The sequence below is a fragment of the Loxodonta africana genome, chromosome 3 (assembly GCF_030014295.1).
Source record: "Loxodonta africana isolate mLoxAfr1 chromosome 3, mLoxAfr1.hap2, whole genome shotgun sequence".
NCBI classification, from domain to species: Eukaryota; Metazoa; Chordata; class Mammalia; order Proboscidea; family Elephantidae; genus Loxodonta; species Loxodonta africana.
This window is the reverse complement of record NC_087344.1, coordinates 93,697,586-93,722,895: the sequence shown is the minus strand read 5'-3', so window position 1 is coordinate 93,722,895 and position 25,310 is coordinate 93,697,586. Positions and strand designations below refer to the sequence as shown.

Sequence of the window (25,310 nt, the reverse complement as noted above, 5' to 3'; positions counted from 1 at the left end):
TCACAAAACAATATGTGTATTAGTTGTTTAATAAGAAACTAATTTGCTCTGTAACCTTCCTCTAAAACACAGTTAAAAAAAAAAAAAGTCACAAAGAAGACTAAATCTTCCAAGATTCTAACATGTGCCCCGCACCATGGAAGGTGCTGCACAGACATGGCAGCAGGATAGCATTGTAGGCCCTCCGGAACTCAGCCTGGGCTCAAATCCTAGCTTTTCTGCTTGCCAGCTGTGTGACCTTGAGCAAGCTGCTTAAGCCTCTCTGCACTTTGGTTCCTGTCTGTGTATTGGAGATGATGACAATAATATAACAGTTCCTGCTTCATAGGGCTTTTATGAGGCTTCAATAGAAACCTGTTTTCTGCTGCATGAAGCACCTACAGAAGTGTATGGCTCCAAGCAAGCTCTACTAAGAGTTCATACAATTATTGTCGTTATTAGCTGCTGTCAAGTCAGCCCTAGACTCATGGTGACTCAAGCACAATGGAATCAGCCCATTGTGATCCATAGGATTTTCTTTGGCTGTTTTTTCAGAAGTAGATCACCAGGCCTTTCTCCCTACTCTGTTGTAGCCTGGATGCTACACTGAAACCTGTTCAGCATCATAGCAACATGCAAGCCTCCACTGACAGGTGCTTGAGGTGCATTGGCCAGGAATCGAACCTGGGTGTCCCACATGGAAGACGAAAATTGTACCACTAAGCCTCCACTGCCCCATATGATTATTAGTGGGCACAAAATTTCCTCCATGACACAAAGGGACAAAGACATGTATTATCATCCTTTATCTCTCTGCATCAGGTTTTACCTGCTCTGAGACACATCTCATTCATGCAGAGGGGAGAGAGGACTAATTCTCCCTTCCATTGGATCGCATAAGAATTCTGAGCCTATATAATAACCATAGATGATGATAGTGAGAGCTCAACAAATATTAGCTTCTGCTCTAAGAACTTTAAATGTATTGATTCATTTTAACTTCACCAGAGTGCCTCTCACTTGCTTCATTTCAATCCAGACCTGACCATCATTTAAAGTCTGGAACTTATTGAGAATGCAATAAATGATGGTTGCAGCTATTATTTTATTATTGTTGTTGTTACTCTTATTCCCATCACATTGTGCTGACATTGATGTTTTGATAGGGCTCCCCTAAAACCTGAGCTGGTTGAGGATGGGGACTGTGCCTGACTCACCTCAGTGTCCCCTGGACTTGAAATAGTAGGTTCTAGTTGATTCCTTGGGGAGTGCTGGTGGCATAGTGGTTAAGAGCTTGGGTGCTAACCTAATTAAATGATGAATAATGCTACAGAAAAATATAGAATAAACATTTATTTAGGAATAATTAAAATCGTATATAAACAAGTTGATCAATGAGTAATTTTTGTAGATGCTACCCTTTGTCCCCTTAATCCATTCATTCATCAGCTCTCTATTAGGCACCATTTTATGCCCTCGGAATATAGCAGTGAACCAAGTAGACCTCAAAGAGCTTTCATTCTAGTGAGCAGAGACAATAAGAAGTAAATATACAGTGTGCGAAATGGTGTTAAGCGCTATGGAGAATAATGAAGCGGAAAACCCAAAGACTACCCAGTAGCATCATGTAATTCTGCCTCATCAGCCCTTTTAATCTCTTCAACCTGCAGGAACGCTTTTCAAATGTTCTACATAACAATGTCTGTTTTGTTTTTCTGCAACTGAGGGTCAGTTTTTTTTTCTTAACGGAGGTACACCCCCATTCTGTCATTCTATTAGTAAGATCCTATCGTGCTGGTCTTGGATAGGACAAGAGTTCAGATCCGTATTCTCTCTCTCTCTCTCTCTGTCTTTAACAGCAGAAATAAGCAAAAGACTGAGCCAGGATGCAAAGTGTTAGACTGCAAAGTCTGTGTCCCTTACACCTTACTCTGCTACTTCCCTACACCAAGTAGTTCAATTTAACTATGGTGTCAAGGGTATTTATGGGGTACAGTGAAAAGATAAGCTGCATCCAGATTGGGAAAGGCCTTGAAAGCCAGAATAAGGAGTTTGAGCTTAAATTAGTAAGCATTGGGAAGCCATGGAATGTTCTCAAGATGGAGAAAATACCAGGTTTGCACTTCCGATATCCCAATATGATCCATTATAAAGGATGCACACATGGAATCTGCAGCACATAAGACCATTATCGGCTCTGGCTAGCACACGGATGCCAGCTAACAGAGAGGTCCCACGGACGAGCCTGGTCAACAGATATTTCAGATCACCCTGGTGAGGAGTGTGAGCAGAGGCCACCATTCAGCCTACAGTGCAAGTGATGGAAGCGAAACAGCTAACATCATACCCCCTTCCCAAAAGCAGGGCTTACTTCCAGCCCCGGAACAGATTTCCATGAGACAAAAGAAAAGCTTGGACAAAGAGTCACCTGGGCCCTAGAAGGACCATGTTGTGTGACCCCAAGCAAGTTACTCCCCCTCTGGGAGCTGTGCTACTCCTGTGTGGGCTGGGTAATTTGGACATAAGTCATATTGGTTCATTGGTTCATATGTAAGCAAGCATGCGCCAAGCCCCTACTCTGTGCCAGGCTTTAACTACAATGCTTTCATGGACTGGATTTCTTACGAGCAGGAGCCATGTCCAACACATCTCTGTGACCTCAGTGCTTTCGATCTGGGCTCTGGAGTCAGCCTCTCTGGGTTCCAGTCTGAGCTCCACCGTTTATTAGCCATGCGACTTTAGGCAAGTAACTTCTCCTCTTAGTCCCTCACTTCATCTACAAAACAGTATTAATGAGTATACTATACAGCCCCACCTCACAGGGGTTGTGCGTAAACTAGTTCACCCCTAAAGCATTGACAGTAGAGGGACATCTGGCCCCTGGTAAACAGCTGATAAGTGTTAGCTATTAGTAACATGGAAACCCTGGTAGCATACAGGTGAAGTGCTATGACTGCTAACCAAAAGGTTGGCAGTTCAAATCTACCAGATGCTCCTGGTTTATTAGTAACATGAGTCAGATCCCCATGGAAACAGTGCTACTCTAGGGGCCAGCTGGGAGCATTGTGGAGTCCTGGAAGAGGGAGGCACGAAGATGATTTTACAGAAAAGGTAGCATTTGCTCCAGCCAGGTTTGAAGGAGGATCCCTGAGTGGCTGAAGTGTGCTGAGCCCAGGGAAGGGGGATGGGAGCAGAGGGCAGTGACTGGGGAAAGGTAGATGGTCCCAGATTGTGAATGGCTTTAAGGGACAGACTAAGGAGCTTAGGCTTCATCCAGAGGCAATAGGGACCTATCAAAGGGTTTTAAGTAGGGACCAACCTGATGAGACTTAGATACTCTGGTTGTGAGAAAGAGAATGGACAGGAGGGGGACATCGCAGAAGTAGAGAGACCAGACCTGCCAGGAGAGGATGGGGCAATGGTGAGAGGAAGGATAGAAGGGTGCTGAGAAGCATTCTGACAGGCCTGGGGACTCCTGGGTATGTGATGAGGGAGGAGGGGTCTCTGTGCTCTCTTCAGTTCTGACATTCCAGGATGATGAGATTCCTCCAAGACCCTCCTCGTGGCTGCAGCTGGGTAATATGTACATTTGAGAGATCTCCTTCTAGTTCCTTGGAGTTCATGAGGCAAGAGGCTTTGCTAGAGGGAGGTTGGAAGGCTCTTCGTTGGCTGTGCTGTTTCCTCCCATTCCTCTCCTAAGAGTCAGCGGAATGGATAACAATCAGAGCTGAAGCCAGGCCTGGCCAGGCCAGGGACAAGGAGGGGCAGGGGCCATGCTTCAAATCCAAGGGGATCTGTACAGCCCACCAGGGCAGCTCTGTCCTCTCAGCCTCCATCAATCACACCAATGGCCTTCGTCCCAGCTTCGTGTAGCTCTCTCAACTGTAAACACTCTGCTGCTCCAAGAGGTTTGTCATATGTAGAAAGAATGCTGCGACCTCAAGAATGGGGGGAGGAAGAGGGAGCAGGGACCATGTAGACTGGGTACCTGGTGATAAAATGGGTCAGAGACGCTGTCCCTGCAGAGAAAAGTGTACCAAAGGAATTAAGCAGGAAGGGGCTAATGTTTATGGAGGGCCTTCTTCTGGCTGGTGTTATATGTATGTCCTTTCAATGTATCATCCCAGTGATAGCAAGGGAGCCCTTGGTATCTCCATTCTGCCAATGATAAAATTGAAAATCACAAAATTAGATGATTTACCCAAATTAGCACAGCTTCTAAATGGTAGAGCATGGATTCAGACCCAAATTTCTCAGTCTCCAAAACCTATTCATTCATTAATTCATCCAAAAATAGAAAAAAAATACATTGAGGATCTACTATATGCTAGGTACCCTACCAGTGTCATGGATTAAATTGTGTTCCCAAAAAATGTGTCAACTTGGTTAGGCCATGATTCCCAGTATTGTGTGGTCGTTCTCCATTTGTGATTTTCCTATTGTGATAAATCATAATTTCTGCCTGTGGTTAAAGAGGATTAGGGTGGTACTGTAACACCCTTACTAGGGTCACATCCCTGACCCAATGTAAAGCGAGTTTCCCTAGGGCATGGCCTGCACCTTTTATCTTACAAGAGATAAAAGGAAAAGGAAGCAAGCAGAGAGCGGGGGACCTCGTATCACCAAGAAAGTAGTGCCAGGAGCAGAGCGCGACCTTTGGACCTGGGGTTCCTGTGCAGAGATGCTCCTAGTCCAAGGGAAGATTGATGACAAGGACCTTCCTTCAGAGCTGAGAGAAAAACTTCCCCTGGAGCTGACACCTTAAATTTGGATATCTAGCCTACTAGACTGCGAGAAAATAAATTTCTCTTTGTTAAAGCCGTTCGCTTGTGTTATTTTTGTTATAGCAGCACTAGATGACTAAGACAACCAGGTACCAGGAATACAAGACAGATGTTTTCCATCCTCACAGCATTTAAATTTTAGTGGAGAAAATCAACAAGATCAAGCTGATGAATAAATAAGATCATTCCAAGTGGTGACAAATTGTGAAACCAATAAAAAGGATGATGATCTATAATGGGGTTTCGGATACCATAGCCCATGGTCCAAATCCTGCAGATACAAAGCCTGTCTTTGTATGGCCTATGAGCTAAGGATGGTTTTTCCATTTCTAAAAGGTAAAGCATGGTTTTTACATTTGTAAAGCCTAAAATATTTACTATCTGGCTGTTTACAAAGTTTGCCAACCCCTAATTGAAAGAGTGCCTGGAGGGGCATCTTTGGTAGTGGCCAGGAAAGTCCTCCTTGAAGAGGCGAGTTTGAACTGAGACCTGGATAATGGAAAAGAGCCACTAGGTGAAGGGACAAATGGACAAGGATTCCGGGCAGAGAGAACAGCAAATGCAAAGGCCCTGGGGTAGAAACATGTTCAAGAAACAAAAAGAAGGTCAATGCTGCTCAACTGTAGGAAACAAATGGGAAAGTAGTACCAGATACGCTCAGGGAGGCAGGCAGGGAAGAGATGATGTAGGGCTTTCTGGGCTAAAAATGTTGTTAGCTGCTGTCTTAGTTATCTAGTGCTGCTATAGCAGAAATACCACGAGTGGATGGCTTTAATAAAGAGAAATTCATTTCTTCACAATAAAGTAGGCTAGAAGTCCAAATTTAGGACGTCAGCTCCCAGAGAAGGTTTCTCCCTCTGTCGGCCTTCGGCCTTCTCATCGATCTTCCCCTGGATTAGGACCTTTTCCTTACAGGAACTCCAAGTCCAAAGGATGTGCTCTGCTCCCAGTGCTGCTTTCTTGGTGGTATGAGGTCTCCAACTCTCTGCTTGCTTCCTTTTCCTTTTATCTCTTGTTAGGTAAAAGGTAGTGCAGGCCACACCCCAGGGAAACTCCCTTTACATTGGATCAGGGATGTGACCCCAGTAAGGGTATTACAGGACCACCCTAATCCTCTTTAACATACAGTTACAATCACAAAATAGAGGACAACCACATCATGGCCTAACCAAGTTGACACATATTTTGGGGGGACACAATTCAATCCATGACAGCTGCCATGGAGTGAGCTCCCAATTCATGGCAACCCCACGCACAACAGAACAAAATACTGCCCAGTCCTGTGTCATGCCCATGATCATTTGCAGACCAGGCATGTTATCCATATGGTTTTCATTGGCTGATTTTTGGAAGTAGATTGCCAGCTCTTTCTTCCTAGACTGTCTTAGGCTAGAAGCTCCACTGAAACCTATTCTGCATCATAGCAACATGCAAGCCTCCACTGACAGACAGGTGGCTCTGCTGAAGGTGCATTGTCTAGAAATCTAACCCAGTCTCTCACACAGTGCGAATTCTACCACTTGCACCCCCACCCTTTCCTCCAGATCTATTCTATGGTGTGGCCAAATCAAATAAGAATCCAGTAGATGTCACTATGAGTGGGGTCCAATCTAGTGGTTCCAGCACAGCAACACAGGAATCCAGATATAAAAAATAGAAGACCCTTAAAGTCAGACACATAGTAGCACCAATCACAGATGATGTGATTATTTGCACCAGGACTGTAACCAGTGGTCAGAGGGTACCAGGAAGATGGCCCAGGAGAGACAGGGCTGCAAGAGTTTGGCGGGCATGTCAGAACCCCTGCCAAACAAGCTGGGATTCAAAGTAGGGCTCGAGCCCCGACAGGAAATAGAGGAATAAATATGAATCAATATGAAGAACCAAGGCTGACTGACAATGTGATGAGGGTGATGGTAAAAACCATGACTTCTAGAGCATAAGGCTACTGAGGCTTCACCATCACATACCAAAAATTGAACCCTTGGAACCTAGGTTTTAATAATGGATTCTTCTATATGACTGCAAAAGCAGGAACAGCAAAAGACAAAAAATAAATTGGAGGACATAAAAATTAAAAATTTTTGTACATCGAAAGACTTTCTAAATGAAGTGAAGAGACAACCTACAGAATGGGAGAAAATATTTGGAAACCATGTATCTGATAAGGGTTTAACATCCAGAATATATAAAGAACTCCTGCAACTCAAAAACAAAAAGACAGACAACTCAATCAAAAAAAATGGGCAAAGGGCTTGAATAGACATTTCACAAAAGGGATACACAAAAGACCGACAAACAAAGGATGCTCAGTGTCATTAGTCACTGTTGTTGTTAGCTGCCATCAAGCTGGTTCCGACTCATAGCAATCCTATGTACAACAGAAGGAAACACGGCCTGGTCCTGCACCATCTTCACAATCCTTGCTATGTTTAATCCCGTTGTTGCAGCCACTGCGCTAATCCATTTCATTGAGGGTCTTTCTCTTTTTCCGCTAACCCTCTACTTTACCAAGCATAATGTCCTTCTCCAGGGATTGGTTTCTCCTGATAACATGTCCAAAGTACGTGAAACGAAGTCTCACCAATGTCACTTCCAAGGAGCACTCTAGCTGTATTTCTTCCGAGACAGACTTGTTCATTCTTCTGGCAGTCCGTGGTATTATTCAACATTCTTCTCTAACACCATAATTCAAAGGCATCAATTCTTCCATCTTCCTTACTCATTGCCCAGCTGTCGTATGGATATGAGGTGATAAAAAACATCATGGCTTGGGTCAGGCACACCATAGTCCTCAAAGTGATATCTTTGCTTTCTAACACTTTAAATTTGCAGCAGATTTGCCCAAAGCAATAAGTCGTTTGATTTCTTGACTGCTGCTTCCATGAACATTGATTGTGGAACCAAGTAAAATTAAATCCTTCACAACTTTAACCTTTTCTTCGTTTATCATGATGTTGCTTATTGGTCCAGTTGTGAGAATTTTTGTTTTCTCTATGTTCAGGTGTAATCCATACTGAAGGCTATACTTTTTGATCTTCATCAGGAAGTGCTTCAAGTCCTCTTCACTTTCAGCAAGCAAAGTTGTGTCATCTGTATTTCCCAGGTTGTTAATAAGTCTCCCTCCAATCCTGATATCACGTTCTTCTTTATATAGTCCAGCTTCTAGGATTTCTGTGGTTTTTTGTTTTGTTTTGTTTTGTTTTGTTGTCACAAAGATTCTGGTGGGGGTGAAGTGTAATCTCATTGTGGTTCTGGTTTGCATCTCCTTCTACCACTTCACCCCCACTAGAATCATTATGATAAAATAAAAATAACAGGTTTTCTTGTGGATGTGAAGAAATTGGAAACTTCATCCATTGTTGATGGGAATGCAAAATAGTAACGCCACTGTGGAGAACAGTTTGGCAGCTGCTTATAAAGTTAAAAATCAAAAGAATAGCTTTCCTGTCGCAGGTTGCGTGGAGTCGGCTCGTGGGTCTCAGAGACCCGAAAATTGAGAGTTCCTTCGCGCCCGGGATACCGCTCCCCGCGGCTTTGCAGCCGTCACCATGCCACAAAATGAATATATTGAGTTACACCGTAAGTGCTATGGATATCGTTTGGATTACCATGAGAAAAAGAGAAAGAAGGAAAGTCGAGAGGCTCACGAACGTTCAAAAAAGGCGAAAAAGATGATTGGCCTAAAGGCTAAGCTCTACCATAAGCAGCGCCATGCTGAGAAAATACAAATGAAAAAGACTATCGAGATGCATGAAAAGAGAAACACCAAACGAAAGAATGATGAGAAGACTCCACAAGGTGCAGTAGCTGCCTATCTGCTGGATAGAGAGGGGCAGTCCCGAGCTAAAGTACTTTCCAATATGATTAAACAAAAACGAAAAGAGAAAGCGGGAAAATGGGAAGTCCCTCTGCCCAAAGTCCGTGCCCAGGGAGAAACAGAAATATTAAAAGTCATTCGAACAGGAAAGAGAAAAAAGAAAGCATGGAAGAGGATGGTTACTGAAGCCTGATTTGTTGGGGATGGCTTTACGCGAAAACCACCTAAATATGAACGATTCATCAGACCGATGGGCTTACGTTTCAAGAAGGCTCACGTAACGCATCCTGAACTTAAAGCCACCTTTTGCCTGCCGATACTTGGTGTAAAGAAGAATCCCTCACCCCCACTATATACAACCTTGGGTGTTATTACCAAAGGTACTGTCATTGAGGTGAACGTGAGCGAGTTGGGCCTTGTGACACAAGGAGGCAAGGTTATTGGGGGAAAATATGCCCAGGTTACCAACAATCCTGAAAATGATGGATGCATAAATGCAGTCTTACTGGTTTGATAGCAGTTTCACGTAAGTAACTCCTAATTATTGGCGAAGACTGCAAACCAACCAGGAAAACCACCATTACCATGTGTTTACGAATACTACCAAACAGCCTTCGTGTCTGCAGTCATCAAGAGAACTATTTATTATGTGATAAAAAACATTAAAATGACCCAGTTTAAAAAAAAAAAATCAAAAGAATAGAAAGCAGGAATGCAAACAGAAACTTGTACACCAATATTCACCGCAGTACTATTCACAATAACCAAAAAATAGGAACAACATAAGTGTCCATCAACAAAGGAATGGATAAACAAAATCTGGTATACACATGCAATGGAGTATTACTTTGCCATAAAGAGAAATGAAGTCCTGATGCATGCTACAGCATGCATGAACCTAGAAAACATTGTGCTGAGTGGAATAAGTCTTTCCCAAAAGGGCAAATACTGTATGATTCCATCTATATGAAATAGGCAAATATGTAGAGACCAAGGTTTATTAGTGGTTACCAGGGGTGAGAGGGAGGGGGAAAGGGGAATCGTTGCTTAGGGGGCACTGATTTCTGTTAATGGTGGTGAAATAATGTGGGAAAGGATAATGGTAATGGTTGCAGGACATGATGAACATAATCAATGTCTCTGAATTATACGTGTAAAAATTGCTGAACTAGCAAATGTTTTGTTATATATATTTTTACCACAATTTCTAAAAAAATGTTTTAATTAAAAACATAAAAAGAACTGGGATAAAAATTGGGACCCATGGCCACATGACTTATACTGGCCTCCCACCCTCTGCTCCCCTTATATTGCCTATCCAGGTGTACATGGCTCAGGAAGTGGGCTGCGGGCAGACCAGAGACAGGAGAGCAAAACAGACTCCTTCTGGAAGGAGCTAATGAAGTGAGGCTGGCAGGACTGCAGAAAAGTGTTTTTATGCCGTTAATACTGCTGCATATACATGGTCTAGCCATCTGTGTAAGCACAGAGCAGGGGCCTTATCCAAACTCACAGATTAAGTCCCACATGGTCGTCTTGCCCCCAGCTCCTGACCACGGGCAGTGGGGAGGCAGGAATCCTCAGTGTGGATCCACTGTAACTGTTTGTACTTTGGCCACCACTCAGCTGCTCTCCTAAGTGTGTCCCCAGGCAACATGTGTACTGTAATTTGATTTCTTACAAAACAACTTTATTGGTTTTTTTTTTTTTCTTTCTTATTATAAGAGCAACACATGTTCATTTCATGAAAATAAGAAAATACAAAGAAGCCAAAAAGAAGAAAATAAAAAACATCCATCCACCCAGAGAGTATCATTTTTAATACCTTGATGTCTACTTTTCCAGGCTTTTTTTAATGCGTGTATAGTTTATTGAGCAAACAGAATCCAAATATCCTCCAGTTCTCACTAGTTTGTGGACTCAAATGAGCCATCATTAATGGTTATACAGCAGACTTGATGGCTTCTCCCTGCCCATCACCAGACCCCCAGGCCCCTTTTCAAGGCCCCCCATAACCCTAGACATCTTTAGGGATATCCCACGCACATTCCTAAACCCACCCAGGCTGCCACCTGTGCCTCCGCCACTGCTCACCTTCAGGTTACCCTTGCTGCTGCCCTTGCTTCTCCTCTCAGCCGGCCACCCCCAGGTTGCCCTGCCCAGCTGGCCACCTGCTGCCTCTGCGTCCATTTGCCTTGGACTGTTCTAGCTCCCTTTGGGCAACTCTGCTTTTTCACTCCTAAGTTTCAACCACGGCCACTTCCTGGGCCACATGGATGTTCCTGACCCCTCATAGGAGAAATGTCTTTTCCCATCTCTGCTCTTCCAGTGGGGACACCAGAGTTTAAATACATAGCCCTGTCCACCTCCAGGGTGAAGGAAATCTCCAGTGGCTAAGTGACAGGCCGTTCCTATGTCTAGGACCATTATTCTCCTCCTGATCTCCTGAGAGTGAGTCTCCCTAGGCCCCATCCTCTACGGTGGGGTATATTCCAGGGACTTTACAGTCACCTCTGTAACCTCCCATTGCTTCCACTCTCAATCTGACCCTGGCCAAGTTCTCCAGATATGCCTATGCATCCATCCATCAGGCTGCCAGAAGGACAGGAGGGGGTAGTGGCACCTACATTCACCTGTCACCTGTCAGATACATCAGACACTCTCAGTACTGTGTTGCACGCACAAACAATATAACATACGTATAGTCTTGTAACTTTCTTTTTTTGACGCTATATTGTGAACACGTTTCTTTGATAATAAGTGTGTTTTACATCATGTTTAATGGTTGCATAATATTTCACTATATATGAGTAGTTTAATTTATGTAAACAATTCCCTATTATTAAATATCTAAGTTGTGGCCAACATTTGCTGTTACAAATAAAATCAAGCAATTAATTTTACTTTTAAGTGAAAAAAGTCCCCCAACAGAAATTCATTATTAACCCTAGAACTTGAGAAAATTTTTCCCAATCATCTATTCAGTTCAATTGGGATTAAGCACCAACTTAATGTGATATGCATCCCATTTGGTGTGACATGCACTGTACTAAGACTTCCAGACTTCAAGTAAGCCGTGCCCTGGAGGATGAAAAAACCAAAGGTACGTGGAAAATGTTAGTCCAAAGGACTAACTGACCACAAGTACCACAGCCTCCACCAGCCTGAGCCCAGAACAACTAGATGGTCCCCAGCTACCACCACCGACTGCTCTCACAGGGGTCACAATAGAGCATCCTAGACAGAGTGGGAGAAAAACGTAGAACAAAATTCAAATTCACAAAAAAAGACCAGACTTACCAGTTTGAAAGAGACTGGAGGAGCCCCAGGACTATGGTCCCCAGACACCCTTTTAACTCAGAACTGAAGTCACTCCCCAAGTTCACCCTTTGGCCAACGATTACACAGGTCTATAAAACAAACAATAACACACGTGAGGAACGTGCTTCTTAGCTCAATCACGTAAATGAGACCACATGGGTAACATCTGCCCAAAAGCAAAGACAAGAAAGCAGGAAGGGACAGGAAAATAGGACAAATGGAAAGGGGAAGCCCAGGGTGGAGAGGGGGAGAGTGTTGACACATCGCAGGATTACAACCAATGTCACAAAACAATTTATATATAAATTGTTGAATGAGAAGTTAATTTGCTCTGTAAACTTTCGCCTAAAGCACAATTAAAAAAAAAAAAAGTAATCCGTGCCCTGAAAGAACTCAGTCTAATGAGAGGAAGGCATGGAAAGAAATCACTCTGATTCAAGGCAGAGCACATGCTCATTACAATAAGACGCCACAGAAAGTGTGCTTGGGGACATCATGGTGGGCAGTCATTCTGCCTTGGATTCAAGGAGGAGGCCACAGTTCACCTGGGCCTGGAGGACACAAGAACTTCGTTCAGGAGGGAGAAGAAAGACAGGCAGGTGAGCTGGAGAATGGCCTGAGCAAAGGTGTGGGAGCAGGGAGGTGCAGGGCTTGGGAAGGACAGGGTGGAAGAGAGAGCATGTGAAAGAGAGAGAGTGGTGGGAAACAAGTCTGAAAACATACACTAGGACCAGGCCACAAAGCAATGCAGACCCACTGACAATATCAAGGTCAGGAAGGGCAGAATGGAAAATAAAGAGGAAAACTCAATTTTGAAGGCATAACAACAATAATCAACAAACAAACCCATTGCCATCAATTCCAACTCATAGGAACCCTACAGAACAGAGTGGAACTGCCCCATAGGGTTTCCAAGGCTGTAAGCTTTATGGAAGCAGACTGCCACATCTTTCTCCTTCAGAGAAGCTGGCGGGTTCGAACCGCTGACCTTTCGATTAGCTGCCGAGCACCTAATCACTGTGCCTCCAGGTCTCCTTACAACAACAACTCAAAAACCAAACCAAACCCGTTGCCGTCGAGTCGATTCTGATTCACAGCGACCCTATAGGACAGAATAAAACTGCCCCATAGAGTTTCCAAGGAGCGCCTGGTGGATCCGAACTGCCGACCTTTAGGTTAGCAGCTGTAGCACTTAACCACCAGGGTTTCCACAACAACAACAGTCCTTAAATAATTGTTCGTGAAAAGGAGTTTTTTTGTTTTCATGATCTCACTATCCTTATGCCAAATATTATCATCATGTGAGCGGAGCAAATAACACTAAACACATGTTTATGATCCTGAAGCTGACAGTACTGCTTTCAATCTGCAAGGAGCAATAAAAAATAAAATTACATAATTTAAATTTACCCAATATGTCAGTGATTGTTTTTTTCCTCAGATAGATGGAAAGGTCATGAATATTCCATGTCTTTTTTTTATGTTTGAGCCATGGTGTTTTATATTTAAGCCAGGAGTATTCCTGGCATTCCAGGCATACTGACTTTTCTCTTTTCCTTCCCACCTCAGGGCCTTTGAACCTACTATTCCCAATACCTAGAATAGTTTTCACTCTTCCACTTCACCTACGTAACCTCCAGGAATCTTTGAGATTTTGACTCAAACATCACTTTCTCTAACCCTCCAAATCTGGGTTAATTCTCTCTATCCTACGTTCTTTGAGTAGCCACTCCTTTTTAGCCCTTACCACAATTAAAATAATTTAATGGTATGCTCATCTACATGTGTTTACACTCAAGCAGTTAAGGCCTGCATCCCCCACTTAATACCAACTTCATGAGGGCAGGGACTGTGTCTAAAATGTCCTTGCATAATCATTAGGTATGTTTCCAGAGGACAAATCACTCACTATCCAATTGTGAGTCAGAGTTTTTGGTAATTCCAAGATGGAAAAAATGTCTTTTCGCAAAACAAGTGTCAGGTAATTTTATAACAAATCATCGTTTTTATTTTTACTTGTTTTTTTTTATAGCCCACCTATTTCTAGAAAGAATTTAAAGGAAATTTTCATAAAAGGCAATAGACTTGAGAAGACAATAAACTTACATGGGCCTGTACTTGATTTACAAAGCCATTTAAATCCACAATTACATTTGATGGTCTCAAAAACTTTGTGAGGAATTCTTGAGGTGTGGGAGTTAGCATTCCCAGTTAGACAAAGAAACTAAGGCCCAAAGAAGCAAATGATGTTGTTGGGTGCCACTCCATGTGACAAAGTAGAATGCCACATGGGGTTTTCTTGGCTGTAATCTTTAAGAAAGCGGATCACCAGGTCTCTTGGTTAGCAGCTGTCTTAGGCTGGATTCTCTAGAGAAGCAAAACAAGTGAAATATATAAATAGAAAGAGAGATTTATCTCAAGGAAATGGCTTATGTAGTTATAGAGGTTGGCAAGTTCCAAGTCCATGGGTCAGTTGTCAGACTGGAGGCTTCTCCTGACTCACTTAGCTGAAGGGGCTGGTGAACCCAAGATCGGCAGGTCAGATGGCAGGCCGCTGGCTCACAGGCTGTGGAGGCTGATGAATCCAAGATTGGCAGGTAAGATGGTAGGCTACTGGCTCACAGGCTGTGAAAGATGAATTCCCAAGATTGGCAGGCAATACAACAGGCCATTGGCTCAAGTTCCAAGAACTGGAGGTCAGGTGATGACAAGCAGTATATATATATCTACTGGATGCCGGCCACACCCCTAAGGAAACTCCCCTTACAACTGATTGGCTGATCACATCAGATCATTATTGGAGGATGGCTACATTGTTATATAACTGCCAAATTACATCATTACGTAACTTCCAAACCATTGGGAATCTTGGCCCAGCCAAGTTGACACACAAATTTAATAATCACAACAGCCAAACACTTAACTGTTGCACCGCCAGGGCTTCCTTAGAGAAGTGAATAAACTTGCCCAAATCACAAAACTAAGAGCAAAAGTGGGCTTTTCAGAATTAAGACATGTTTGCTGCTCTCTGCTGCCTCCTGTTGGTGTAATGAGGAAATAGCAAGCTTCTCTGTTTTCTAAAGAAACTAGGCTTTCATTGCCGCAGTGGGCCAAAGGCACTGGGCAACTTGACAAACTTGGGGGTACTCTTGCCAACACCTCTCCCAGGCTCCTCTTAACCTTTCATCTCCCAGCTTTCCACCCAGCATGTTGTCAGGATGCTTAATTGTTCCCAGTGTACAGGCTAATATCCAGAATCCAAGAATCCAAAGGCAGTGGCAGTGCCCAGACTTCCTGGTGGTCTCCTTGCTCCAGCCCGGTTCCTTGTCATCTGCCCTCTGAGTTCTAGATGCAGCCTGGGAAATGACCAGAGACAGGCAGAGCTCAGTGCAAATCCAAGCTGTTATTTAGCAGCTGTGTGGCTTTACAACTTTGGCCTCAGTTTCCTTCTCTTCGATAGAATTGGAATATTTGTGGCTTCACGGGAAGAAATTAAAACAAAATACGGGGGCCTAGCGCAAGCTGGGAGCCCTGGTGGCTGCTAACCAAAGGGTCAGCAGTTTGAATCTACCAGCCATTCCTTGGAAACCCTATGGCGAAATTCTACTCTGTCCTATAGGGTTGCTGTAAGTCGGAATCAACTCGATAGCAGGGGTTTAATACATGTTAGGCACTCAGAAAATGTCTCTTCACTGTTTTTGCTGGTATTTTTGCAGGCAGTTTCCGGAATGATTAAAATATTGATTGCTCTCCTGCCCTGTTCCTTGGCCAGGGCCTTAGGTTGATTGTCCAGCTGTGAAGTCACTGTGTGCAGAGCCAGGATAATAAGTAACTGCCTCTCTCTCCAGTTGAACTTTGTCTTATACAGGTGTCTGGGGCTGAGGCATCCTAGGCTCCTTTCCCCAATCCCAAATCAGGTCATTACACTCAGCACATGCTATGAGCTAACAAAGCAATTACAGCTATAAATTTATAAAGTCTTTGAGTACCTCTGAACTTAAATAACCCCCATTCCCATGGGACTGGAGAAAACACCGTGCAATTGTTTACTCATCAAAACCGCATTCTTCATAGGAACAAGGAGGCCAGGACATAGATGTCACTCAGTAATCACCCAGCAGCAGATGGGAAATGGTGGCAGTGGGTGATAAAATCCAAAGAAATAATGCTTTTGCATGGAATGAAGAAGGCAGGGCCTAAAACAAAAACAAAAAATCAGTCTCAACAAGGTTGAAACCCAAGACAGTCTTTCTCTCTGAACAGCTTGCAAATATACTTCTTCTTTGGGGTGGACAGCACGGTGATCCTTGAAAGTTACATGGGAAGGGGGTCAGGGCTTTATAATCACCAGGTCCAGTAGCTTATAAAAGCACACCATCAATTCAAGTCTTTGGAATGAATTATCTTTTGGGGAACATGAGGAAGCATTGTTGTTGTTAGATGCCACCATGTTGGCTCCAACTCATGGTGACTGTCATAGATTGAATTGTGTCCCCCCAAAATATGTGTCAACTTCATTAGGCCATGATTTCCAGTAGTGTGTGGTTATCCTTCATTTTGTGATTGATATAATTTTCCTATGTGTTGTAAATCCTAATCTCTGCCTGCAGTTAATGAGACAAGATTAAATTATGTTATAGAAGATTAGGGTGGGGTATAACACCCTTACCCAGGTCACATCCTTGATCCATTATGGAGTGTCCCTGTTGTGTGGCCTGCACCACCTTTTATCTTACAAAAGATGAAAGGAAAGGGATGCCAGCAGAGAGTTGGGGACCTCATACTACCAAGAAAGCAGTGCCGGGAGCAGAGTGCATTCTTTGGACCCGGGGTTCCTGTGCTGAGAAGCTCCTAGTCCATGGGAAGACTGATGACAAGGACTTTCCTCCAAAGCCAACAGAGAAAGCCTTCCCCTGGAGCTGATGCCCTGAATTTGGACTTACAGCCTACTAGACTGTGACAGAATAAACTTCTGTTTACTAGAACCATCCATTTGTGCTATTTCTGTTACAGCAGCACTAGATGACTACGACAGTGACCTTACATATAATAGACAAAATGTTGCCTGGTCTGGCACTATCTTCATGAGATATGTTTGTTATATTTGAGTCCATTGTTGCAACTATTGTGTCAATCCATCTCACTTAGAATTTCCCTCTTTTTTCGAAGACCCTCTACTTTACCAAACGAGATATCCGTCTCCAGCAATTGGTCTTTCCTGATGACGTGTTCCAAGTAAGCAAGCCAGAGTCTCGCCATCCTCTCTTCTAATGCACATCCTTGCATTCTGGCTGTACTTTCTCCAAGACTGATTTGTTTGCTCTTCTGGAAGTCCACGCATATTCAGTGTTCTTCACCAGAACCACAAGAGGAAGTGCTAGGCAAAGGAAAATGAAGTTGGCATCCAACCAACAGATGGGCCCAACATGGCAAGCTTAGAAGTGGGCTGGGATTCAGAGAGCTTCCACATACACACACCCTGGTTATTGGCTCTAAGACAACAAGCTGACTCAGAGACCACCTCTTCCAGATGGGCAGAGACTGCTGAGTTCTACTGGCCCTGCTCAGACTCAGCTCATGGCCTGGTGGGACAAAGTTCCAGGGGGCTTCTGCTGGATGGAATGGGGATGTCAGAGATTAAGGGCACTTTGAGAGGATACCTGGTGACAAAATCAACACTTTTATTTTAAAAAATAATAAACTGAGGCCAAGAGCAGAGAAGAAGGTTGCCCAGTCTTGCCATTTGTTCGATTGTTATTATTCAAGCTGCAAGTAGAGTGCAGTGCCATTTATTCTGTGTTATTTGTTGAAAAGAAAAGAATTTGAGAGTTGTAAGAGCCTCAATCTAATTCTATGATAAAAAATGTGTGGTCTGTATGACACCAATCTGCCTCCCACTTGTACAGCTGGTGTTAGTATCTACATATAGGTTTTTTCTGCCCAAATGTCCTCCCCATTCCTCTGCTACCAAGAATAGCTCCTTGGTTTTCTTTTTAAAGAAAGCATGATCCTCCCCATTCTAGGAGGTCTAAACAGTAACAAACCAACCTAAGTTGCCACTAAGTCCTTCCAACTCATGGTGACCCCATGTGTGTCAGAGAGTAGAACCGTGCTCCACAGGATTTTCAATGGCTGATTTTTCAGAAGTAGATCACCAGTCCATTCTACCAAGGTGCCTCTGGGTAGACTTGAACCTCCAACTTTCGGTTAGCAGCCACAGGCTATTCATCACAGTGCTCCTCCCTCCTGGTCACAAGATTGAGCACATGTGACCCAGATCTAGCCAATCAAAATTAGATTGGAGCTGGGTTTCAAAGACATCCCACACAATGATTGGTTTAGATATGGACAAAATACCCAAACCTAGACAATAGGAAACCACTCCAGGACTTACCTACCAGAATTAACTGGAAAGATTGTCTCTTTCCCTGTGGGTTGCTAATACAGAAGGAGAGAGGTGTTTAGGATTGCCTGTAGCCATATTGTCCACCCAGTAGACAGAGCCTGTGTGAACAATGAAGCCAAACAAAATCAACCAGAGCCAAAGGATGGAGAGAGAAAACTGCTTAACAACATCCTGTGTGCCCCCAGGTCTAGCTATGCCTGAAGGCAGTTCCTCCTAGTGAACCAGTGCATTCTCTTTTTATTTATAATAGTTCAAGTTGAATTTCCGTCACTTGGTATCCTGACTAATATCACTAATCACTCACAGAGCTCTTTACTGTTGAGCCCATGCATATTCTCATACTTCTCACATAATGAATCACACACTTGGCATGTAAAATGAAACCATTTGGCCTTCCCAGATTCTAGTCCAGCTCTTTCATTTGACAAATGAGGAAACATTGACCCAGAGAAGGAAAAGACTTGCTCAAGGTCATGCCCAGCCAATAACAGAACCTGGCTCACGTCCCAGTGGTCATTGGATATTTCCTGATAAACCCATATTCCAGCTAAAAAACCTACTACCAAAAGTAGAATTAGAGCCATGGAAAGCTGTGCATCTTTTGTCAGGATTTAGACCATTCCTAACACATATTTCCCCAACCCCTTATCCATATCCATATATATCCTTAAAGCTACCCAACGTTTCAGTGTGAGATTTCATTTACTGAAGTGGGGTCTCTCAAGAAAACTTCAAGTGTTGAGATTAATGGACTAAAGAAAAGGCCATGTACTTCTACTTTTCTATTTCAACAAGACTAGTCCTGTGGAAGACTTCTAACATACATTTAGACATCTGATCCCTCACATCTCATGGTCTCAAAGCTGAATCCTCGACTCCAGAAGTACTCTGACCAGAGGAAAATTTTCCCTTCCTATAATTCAGGCACTTCTTTTAATGCAACCTAAGATAGCAACCAAGGACCCCTGGTGGCACAATCGTTAAAGAGCCTGGTTGCTAATGGAAAGATCCACGGTTCAAACTCACCAGCCACTCTGCAGGAGAAAAGACCTGGAGATCTGCTCCTATAAAGATTACAGCCTAGGAAACCCTATGGAGCAGCTCTACTCTGTCCTATAGGGTTAGTATGAATCAGAATCACCTCCACAGTACACAACAAGATAGCAACCATGCCACTTGATTGACTGCAAAGGACAAAAAAGCAAGGGAAAAGGCAATTTAAAGAAGTAAGAACTTTTAGTCTGAAAATAAGAAGATTCAGGAAATGTATACTATTCTCATATTTTTGAAGGATTGTGGTGGGTCAGACAAATTAGATTTCTATAAGAATCCAAAGGGAAGAATTGAGGTGATTGGGTATAACCTACAAGGAGACAAATTTACAGATCCAGAAACTGAGGCTCAGAGAGGATAATTCACTCACCTGCAACCACACAGCAAATTGTTGACCAAACAAGAATGTTATCTCAGACGTCCTAAAGAGTCAATCAGCCAGAGACACCAGAGTGAGACAAATACTGGTCCAAATCCAGTTGCCACTACTTCCTCCCTTGGGCAGAAAGCCCGTTAACCCCTCTAAGCCTCCACATCTATAAAAAGGTAAAAAAAAAAAAAAAAAAAAAAAAAAAACTGCTGGGGTTCCAGGAATCAAATGACACACAGTGGATAATGTGTCTACCATGGAGCCTAGCCTATACTGGAGCTTGTCTTAGTTATCCAGTGTTGTTATAACAGAAAAACCACAAGTGGATGGCTTTAACAAAGATAAAGTTATTCTCTCACAGTCTAGGAGGCTGGAAGTCCAAATTCAGGGTACCAGCTCCAGGGAAATGCTTTCTCTCTCTATCAGCTCTGGGGGAAGGTCCTTGTCATCAATCTTCCCTGGTAGAGGAGCTTCTCAGCACAGGGACCCCTAGTTCAAAGGATGTGCTATTCTCTTGGCTCTTGTTTCTTGGTGGTATGAGGTCCCCCTGTCTCTCTGCTTACTTCTCTCTTTTATATCTCAAGAGATAGACTTAAAATACCACCTAATCTTGTAGATGATCCCTGCCTCATTAACATAACTGCCTCTAACCCTGCCTCATTTACATCATAGAGATAAGGTTTACAACACAAAGGAAAATCACATCAGATGACAAAATGGTAGACAATCATACAATACTGGGAATCATGGCCTAGCCAAGTTGACATATTTTGGGGGGACACAATTCAATCCATGACAGAGCTCTATAAGTCTTAATTCCCTCACTTTCCCCTTTTCACCATACCATATCACCTCTTCTTTTTCTATAATTTGAACAGCACAGGGACCACTTTAACCCCGTGTCCAGAGTGGGGTTTCTTGCTTTAATCAAAGGGCAGTTCCATTGGTCTCATTCATTGCCTGAGCCCAGAACAATCAAATCTCGACCAAGTCATCCAAAGGGTAGGTGTCTAGAAAGATCTGGCAGAACTGAGAGATGTGAGAGAAGGATGTTTCTGCTGTACCATGCACCTTGCCAGCTGCCTCCCTGAGCACCTCAGCCATCACCTCCCCAACAAAAGCGACAACTGTCTGTTCCTGCCTCTTGCCAAAGCCAGCAATAAGAAAACTACTCATCGGTGCTCCGTTTTGCTTCAGCCATGCCAAACTGAGTTCCCAAAGCACACTTTGCCAGGTTCAACTTTCAAACCTTTGCCTATGCTGTTCCCTCTGTCTGGAATTTATTTATTTATTTGTTTGTTTATTTCTCTCTTTTTATAAGGTAAAGTTCTTATCCATCCTTCAAAATCTAGATGATTATACATCATCTTCTGCAGAAAGCCTTCTGTGGTACCTCTAGAATGGTGCTTAGTTTTGTTTGTTTAAAATGACTTGAATTGCTTGGCACAAAATACTCAATAAAGTTTACCTATCATTATCACTGCCAGCGCATGATGACTGGCTGGAGTGAAGTCTACCTTTGGAGTATAGCTAATAAAAGTCTAAAGAGCACAGAAATCGTAAGAGAAGGAATAAGCACGACACAGTTCTCCCACTTTTTAAAAACCATCAGGACATGAACCGGGAAAGCCGGCTGACCCAGAAAGCGTCACACAATGGTTTCTACTCTCTTGGTGACGATACCAGTATGTGGAAGAAGACCTAGACTAACCAACCCCATGAGACTGATACATAAACCCTAATGCCCTTGAACTTATTGACAACTAAAATGGAACTGAGACTGCTTAAGGGAACTAGCAGTCCCAATCTCTCCCTCTGGCTCACGTCCAGAATGATGCTTGAGAGGCAGAGGATCAGAGCCAAAGAGAACAGCAGTTGTGTGGTTCAGATATTCCCTGTCACCAGTCTTCTTCTTGTTAGCTGCCGTCGAATGCGCCCCCAACTCGTGATGGCCCCATGCATAACGAGATCAGATCACTGTGATCCGTAGGATTTTCATTGGCTGTTTTCAGAAGTAGATCACCAGGCCCTTCTTCTAGTCCGTCTTAATCTGGAAGCTCCACATCTTAATCTGGAAGCTCCGCTGATGGGTGGGTGGTGGCTGCGCATGAGGTACAGTGACTGGGAATCTAACTCAGGTCTCCTGCATGGAAGGTGAGAATTTTAACACTAAACCACCAATGTCCCCTATCACCAGTATTCTTCCTACAGAAACAGTACCCTCTGAGCTCTGATGGTACAGTGGTTAAGACCTACAGCTACCAACCAAAAGATCGGCAGTTCAAATCCACCTGCCACTCCTTGGAAACTGTATGGAACAGTTCTACTCTTTCCTATAGGGCCGATATGAGTTGGAATCAACTCAACGTCAAAGGGTTTGGTTTTGGCTTTGGGACCAAACAAACCATGCTCTTAAACAGTTTGATTCCTATTACTCACCAAGAAACCATCTGATTGCATCTTCTTCAGTGTCTGGCCTGAAGGAGAGCACAGGCAGCCACTTGACTGTTCCAGCAGTGCGTGCAGCTCATTGAGAGCAGCGCATTGGGAGCCACACTGCCTGAGTCTGATTCCAGCTCCATCACTCACCGACTGCGTGTCCTTTCTGATCTTCAGTTCAGTTTCCTTATCTGTAAAGTGGTGGGGGTGATAGCTATCTCCTAGGACTGTTTTGAACGTATTAAATGAGATACTGTATGAAAGGCACTTAACACGGTAACAGGGGCTGTGTTCTGCAGTGTCCATTAGGACACTGGCATTTTGGTTTCATAGATCTAAGACCCCCTCTCCTTAACCGTGTTTAAGTGAGCCCTGCCTCAGCGACTCTTTGTTTTATTTATAGCCTTTGATTTTCCAACTCTCTTCCAACCAATACATTCTTTTTAAGATATGTTGATGGTCTTCCGGTCTTAGAGTTAGCCTACTTTTCAAAGATGGCTTTTGTATATTGTGTCCATGATGTTTTCACTTACAGTCAAGCCCTCAGAAGACAACCTTCCTTCTCTTATTTTCAAAGTCTTTGTGGGCACCTCAAAGCAAAAACTTCAGGCTGCCTAACAATCCTCAGGGGAGGAAATTCCACAATTTCTGCAACCAATGCTAAATAAACTCTTTCCTAATGGTTTAGGTATAGTTAGACAGAAGGCTATGAGTTTGGTTTAAGGTTTTAAGATCAGCCCTCAGAGGGCTATTTATTGCTAAGACGTGCTACTCTTCATGAGATTAGGCTGTCCTCATGGGCTGAACAACTTAGTTCCACTTGGGCGTGACTGTGGTAGTGGTGGTGGTGATGGTGATAGTAGCAGCAGTAATATGGGGCTAGCATGCTTTTGAGTCATTTATATATTTTCTATAAAATAGCTCATTGCGTCTGGGGTCTTAAATGCTAACAAGCGGCCATCTAAGATACATCAATTGGTCTCAACCCACCTGGATCAAAGGAGAATGAAGAACACCAAGGTCACACGATAACTATGAGCCCAAGAGACAGAAAGGGCCACATGAACCAGAGGGAGCAGGAGATCAGTGGGATACAGACCCCAAATTCTCATAAAAAGACCAGACTTAATGGTCTGACTGAGACTAGAAGAATCCCGGCGGTCATGGTCCCCAAACCTTCTGTTGGCCCAGGACAGGAACCATTCCCCAAGACAACTCATCAGACATGGAAGGGACTGGACAATGGGTTGGAGAGAGATGCTGACAAACAGTGAGCTACTTGTATCAGGTGGACACTTGAGACTGTGTTGGCATCTCCTGTCTGGAGGGGAGATAGGAGGGTAGAGAGGGTTAGAAACTGGCAAAATTGTCACGAAAGGAGAGACTGGAAGGGCTGACTCATTAGGGGGAGAGTAAGTGGGAGTATGGAGTAAGGTGTATATAAGCTTATATGTGACAGACTGACTTGTAAACGTTCACTTAAAGCTCAATAAAAATTATTAAAAAAAAATAGCTCATTGGCTATTTGAGCTAGTAGAACACTGAGCATTATCTAGTCCAGTCTATTATATTTGCAGATAACCAGTACCAGCTTTTGTGGAGTTGATTCCAACTCATGTGTGTCAATCAGAGTAGAACTGCACTTCACAGTATTTCCGATGACCAATTTTTCAGAAGTAGATCACCAGATCTTTCTTCCAACATGCCTCTGGGTAGACTCAAACTGCCTTTTGGTTAGCAGCTAAACTCATTAACCATTTGCACCACCCAGGAACTCTGTTGCAGATAAAGGTGTGAAGAATCACAGCCCAGGCAAATTAGGGAAACACCCTGGTGAGCAATGAGATGATGCATGTGGATGTCCATCACTCAGCTTCCATTTCATTGATGAAAAACAAAAGACCAGAGAGGTTGTTATAAAGTTCAAAAGCTGCAAAGCTAGCTAGTGCCTGATCTGGAAGTCTTTTTGCCCTGGGCCTGACATGCAGCCACAAAAATACACTCACAGAATTGCAAAAATTGGCTACTGTATTTCTTAATTTCATGTCCACTACCAGTCCATATCACCTGTGGTACTGTCTTAGTCATCTAGTGCTGCTGTAACAGAAATACCTCAGGCTAGGCTAGAAGTCTAAATTCAGGGGGTCAGCTCCAGGGGAAGGCGTTCTCTTTCTGTCGGTTCTGGAGAAAGGTCCTTTTCATCAATCTTCCTGTGAACTAGTAGCTTCTCTGTGCAGGAATCCTGGGTCCAAAGGACGCATTCTGCTCCCGGCACTGCTTTCTTGGTGGTATGAGGTCCTCACTCTCTGCTAGCTTCCCTTTCCTTTTATCTCTTACAAGATAAAAAGGTGGTGCAGGCCACACTCCAGGGAAACTCCCTTTACATTGGATCAGGGATGTGACATTAGTAAGGGTGTTACAATCCCACCCTGATGCTCTTTAACATATAATTACACAATCACAAAATGGAGGACAACCATACAATGCTGGAAATCATGGCCTAGCCAAATTGATAAACACATTTTTGGGGGACACAATTCAATCCATGACATTCCACCCTTTGGTCCCCCAAAAAATCACATCCTTGCAACATGCGAAACATAGTCAACCCATCATATCATAGCAAAAATCTTAACTCCAAGTTCAAAATCCAAAAATTCCTCTTTGTCTATGAAATCTAGAATACAAGTTATCTGCTTCCAAAGGTACAATGGCAGAACAGGCACAAGCTAGACATTTCCATTACAAATGCTAGAAACTGGAGGAAAAGAAGGGATAACAGGCACCAAGCAAGTCAGCAGAACACAGTAGTCCTCAAAGCTTTGAAAATAATCCTTTGTTCTCTGAGACAATTTACACAATGTCCCTGCCCTCCAGACTCTAGGTATTGGCCACACTCTCTGGATTCTGAGTGGGGACTTCTCGGCCCTGGGCTTCAGCTCTGCCTTCCAGGCCCACTGGGACAGCAACTCTGCTCCCTCAGCTTTAGACACACCATTCTTCTAGTCCATCTGAGTGGCGACTCCACCCTTAGAAACACCAGAGTCTATGGCTCCGCCCTTTGAAACCCCAGAGGTTGAGGCCATATCTTTTGAGACTGAGGCAGCTCGGCTTCCTGTGTTCCTCGTCTCTTCAGCT

The 25,310-nt window shown here is 43.6% G+C and overlaps 1 protein-coding gene across 1 annotated transcript; it reads left to right on the top strand.

Annotated features, from left to right (window-relative positions):
• Positions 1-8,211: 8,211 nt before the first annotated feature.
• On the top strand, positions 8,212-9,252 carry LOC100672041 (ribosome biogenesis protein NSA2 homolog). Its single transcript, XM_064283147.1, is given in 1 exon segment — positions 8,212-9,252. A coding segment is annotated over 1 exon segment (783 nt). The 5' UTR covers positions 8,212-8,314; the 3' UTR covers positions 9,098-9,252.
• The last annotated feature ends 16,058 nt before the right edge of the window (positions 9,253-25,310 follow it).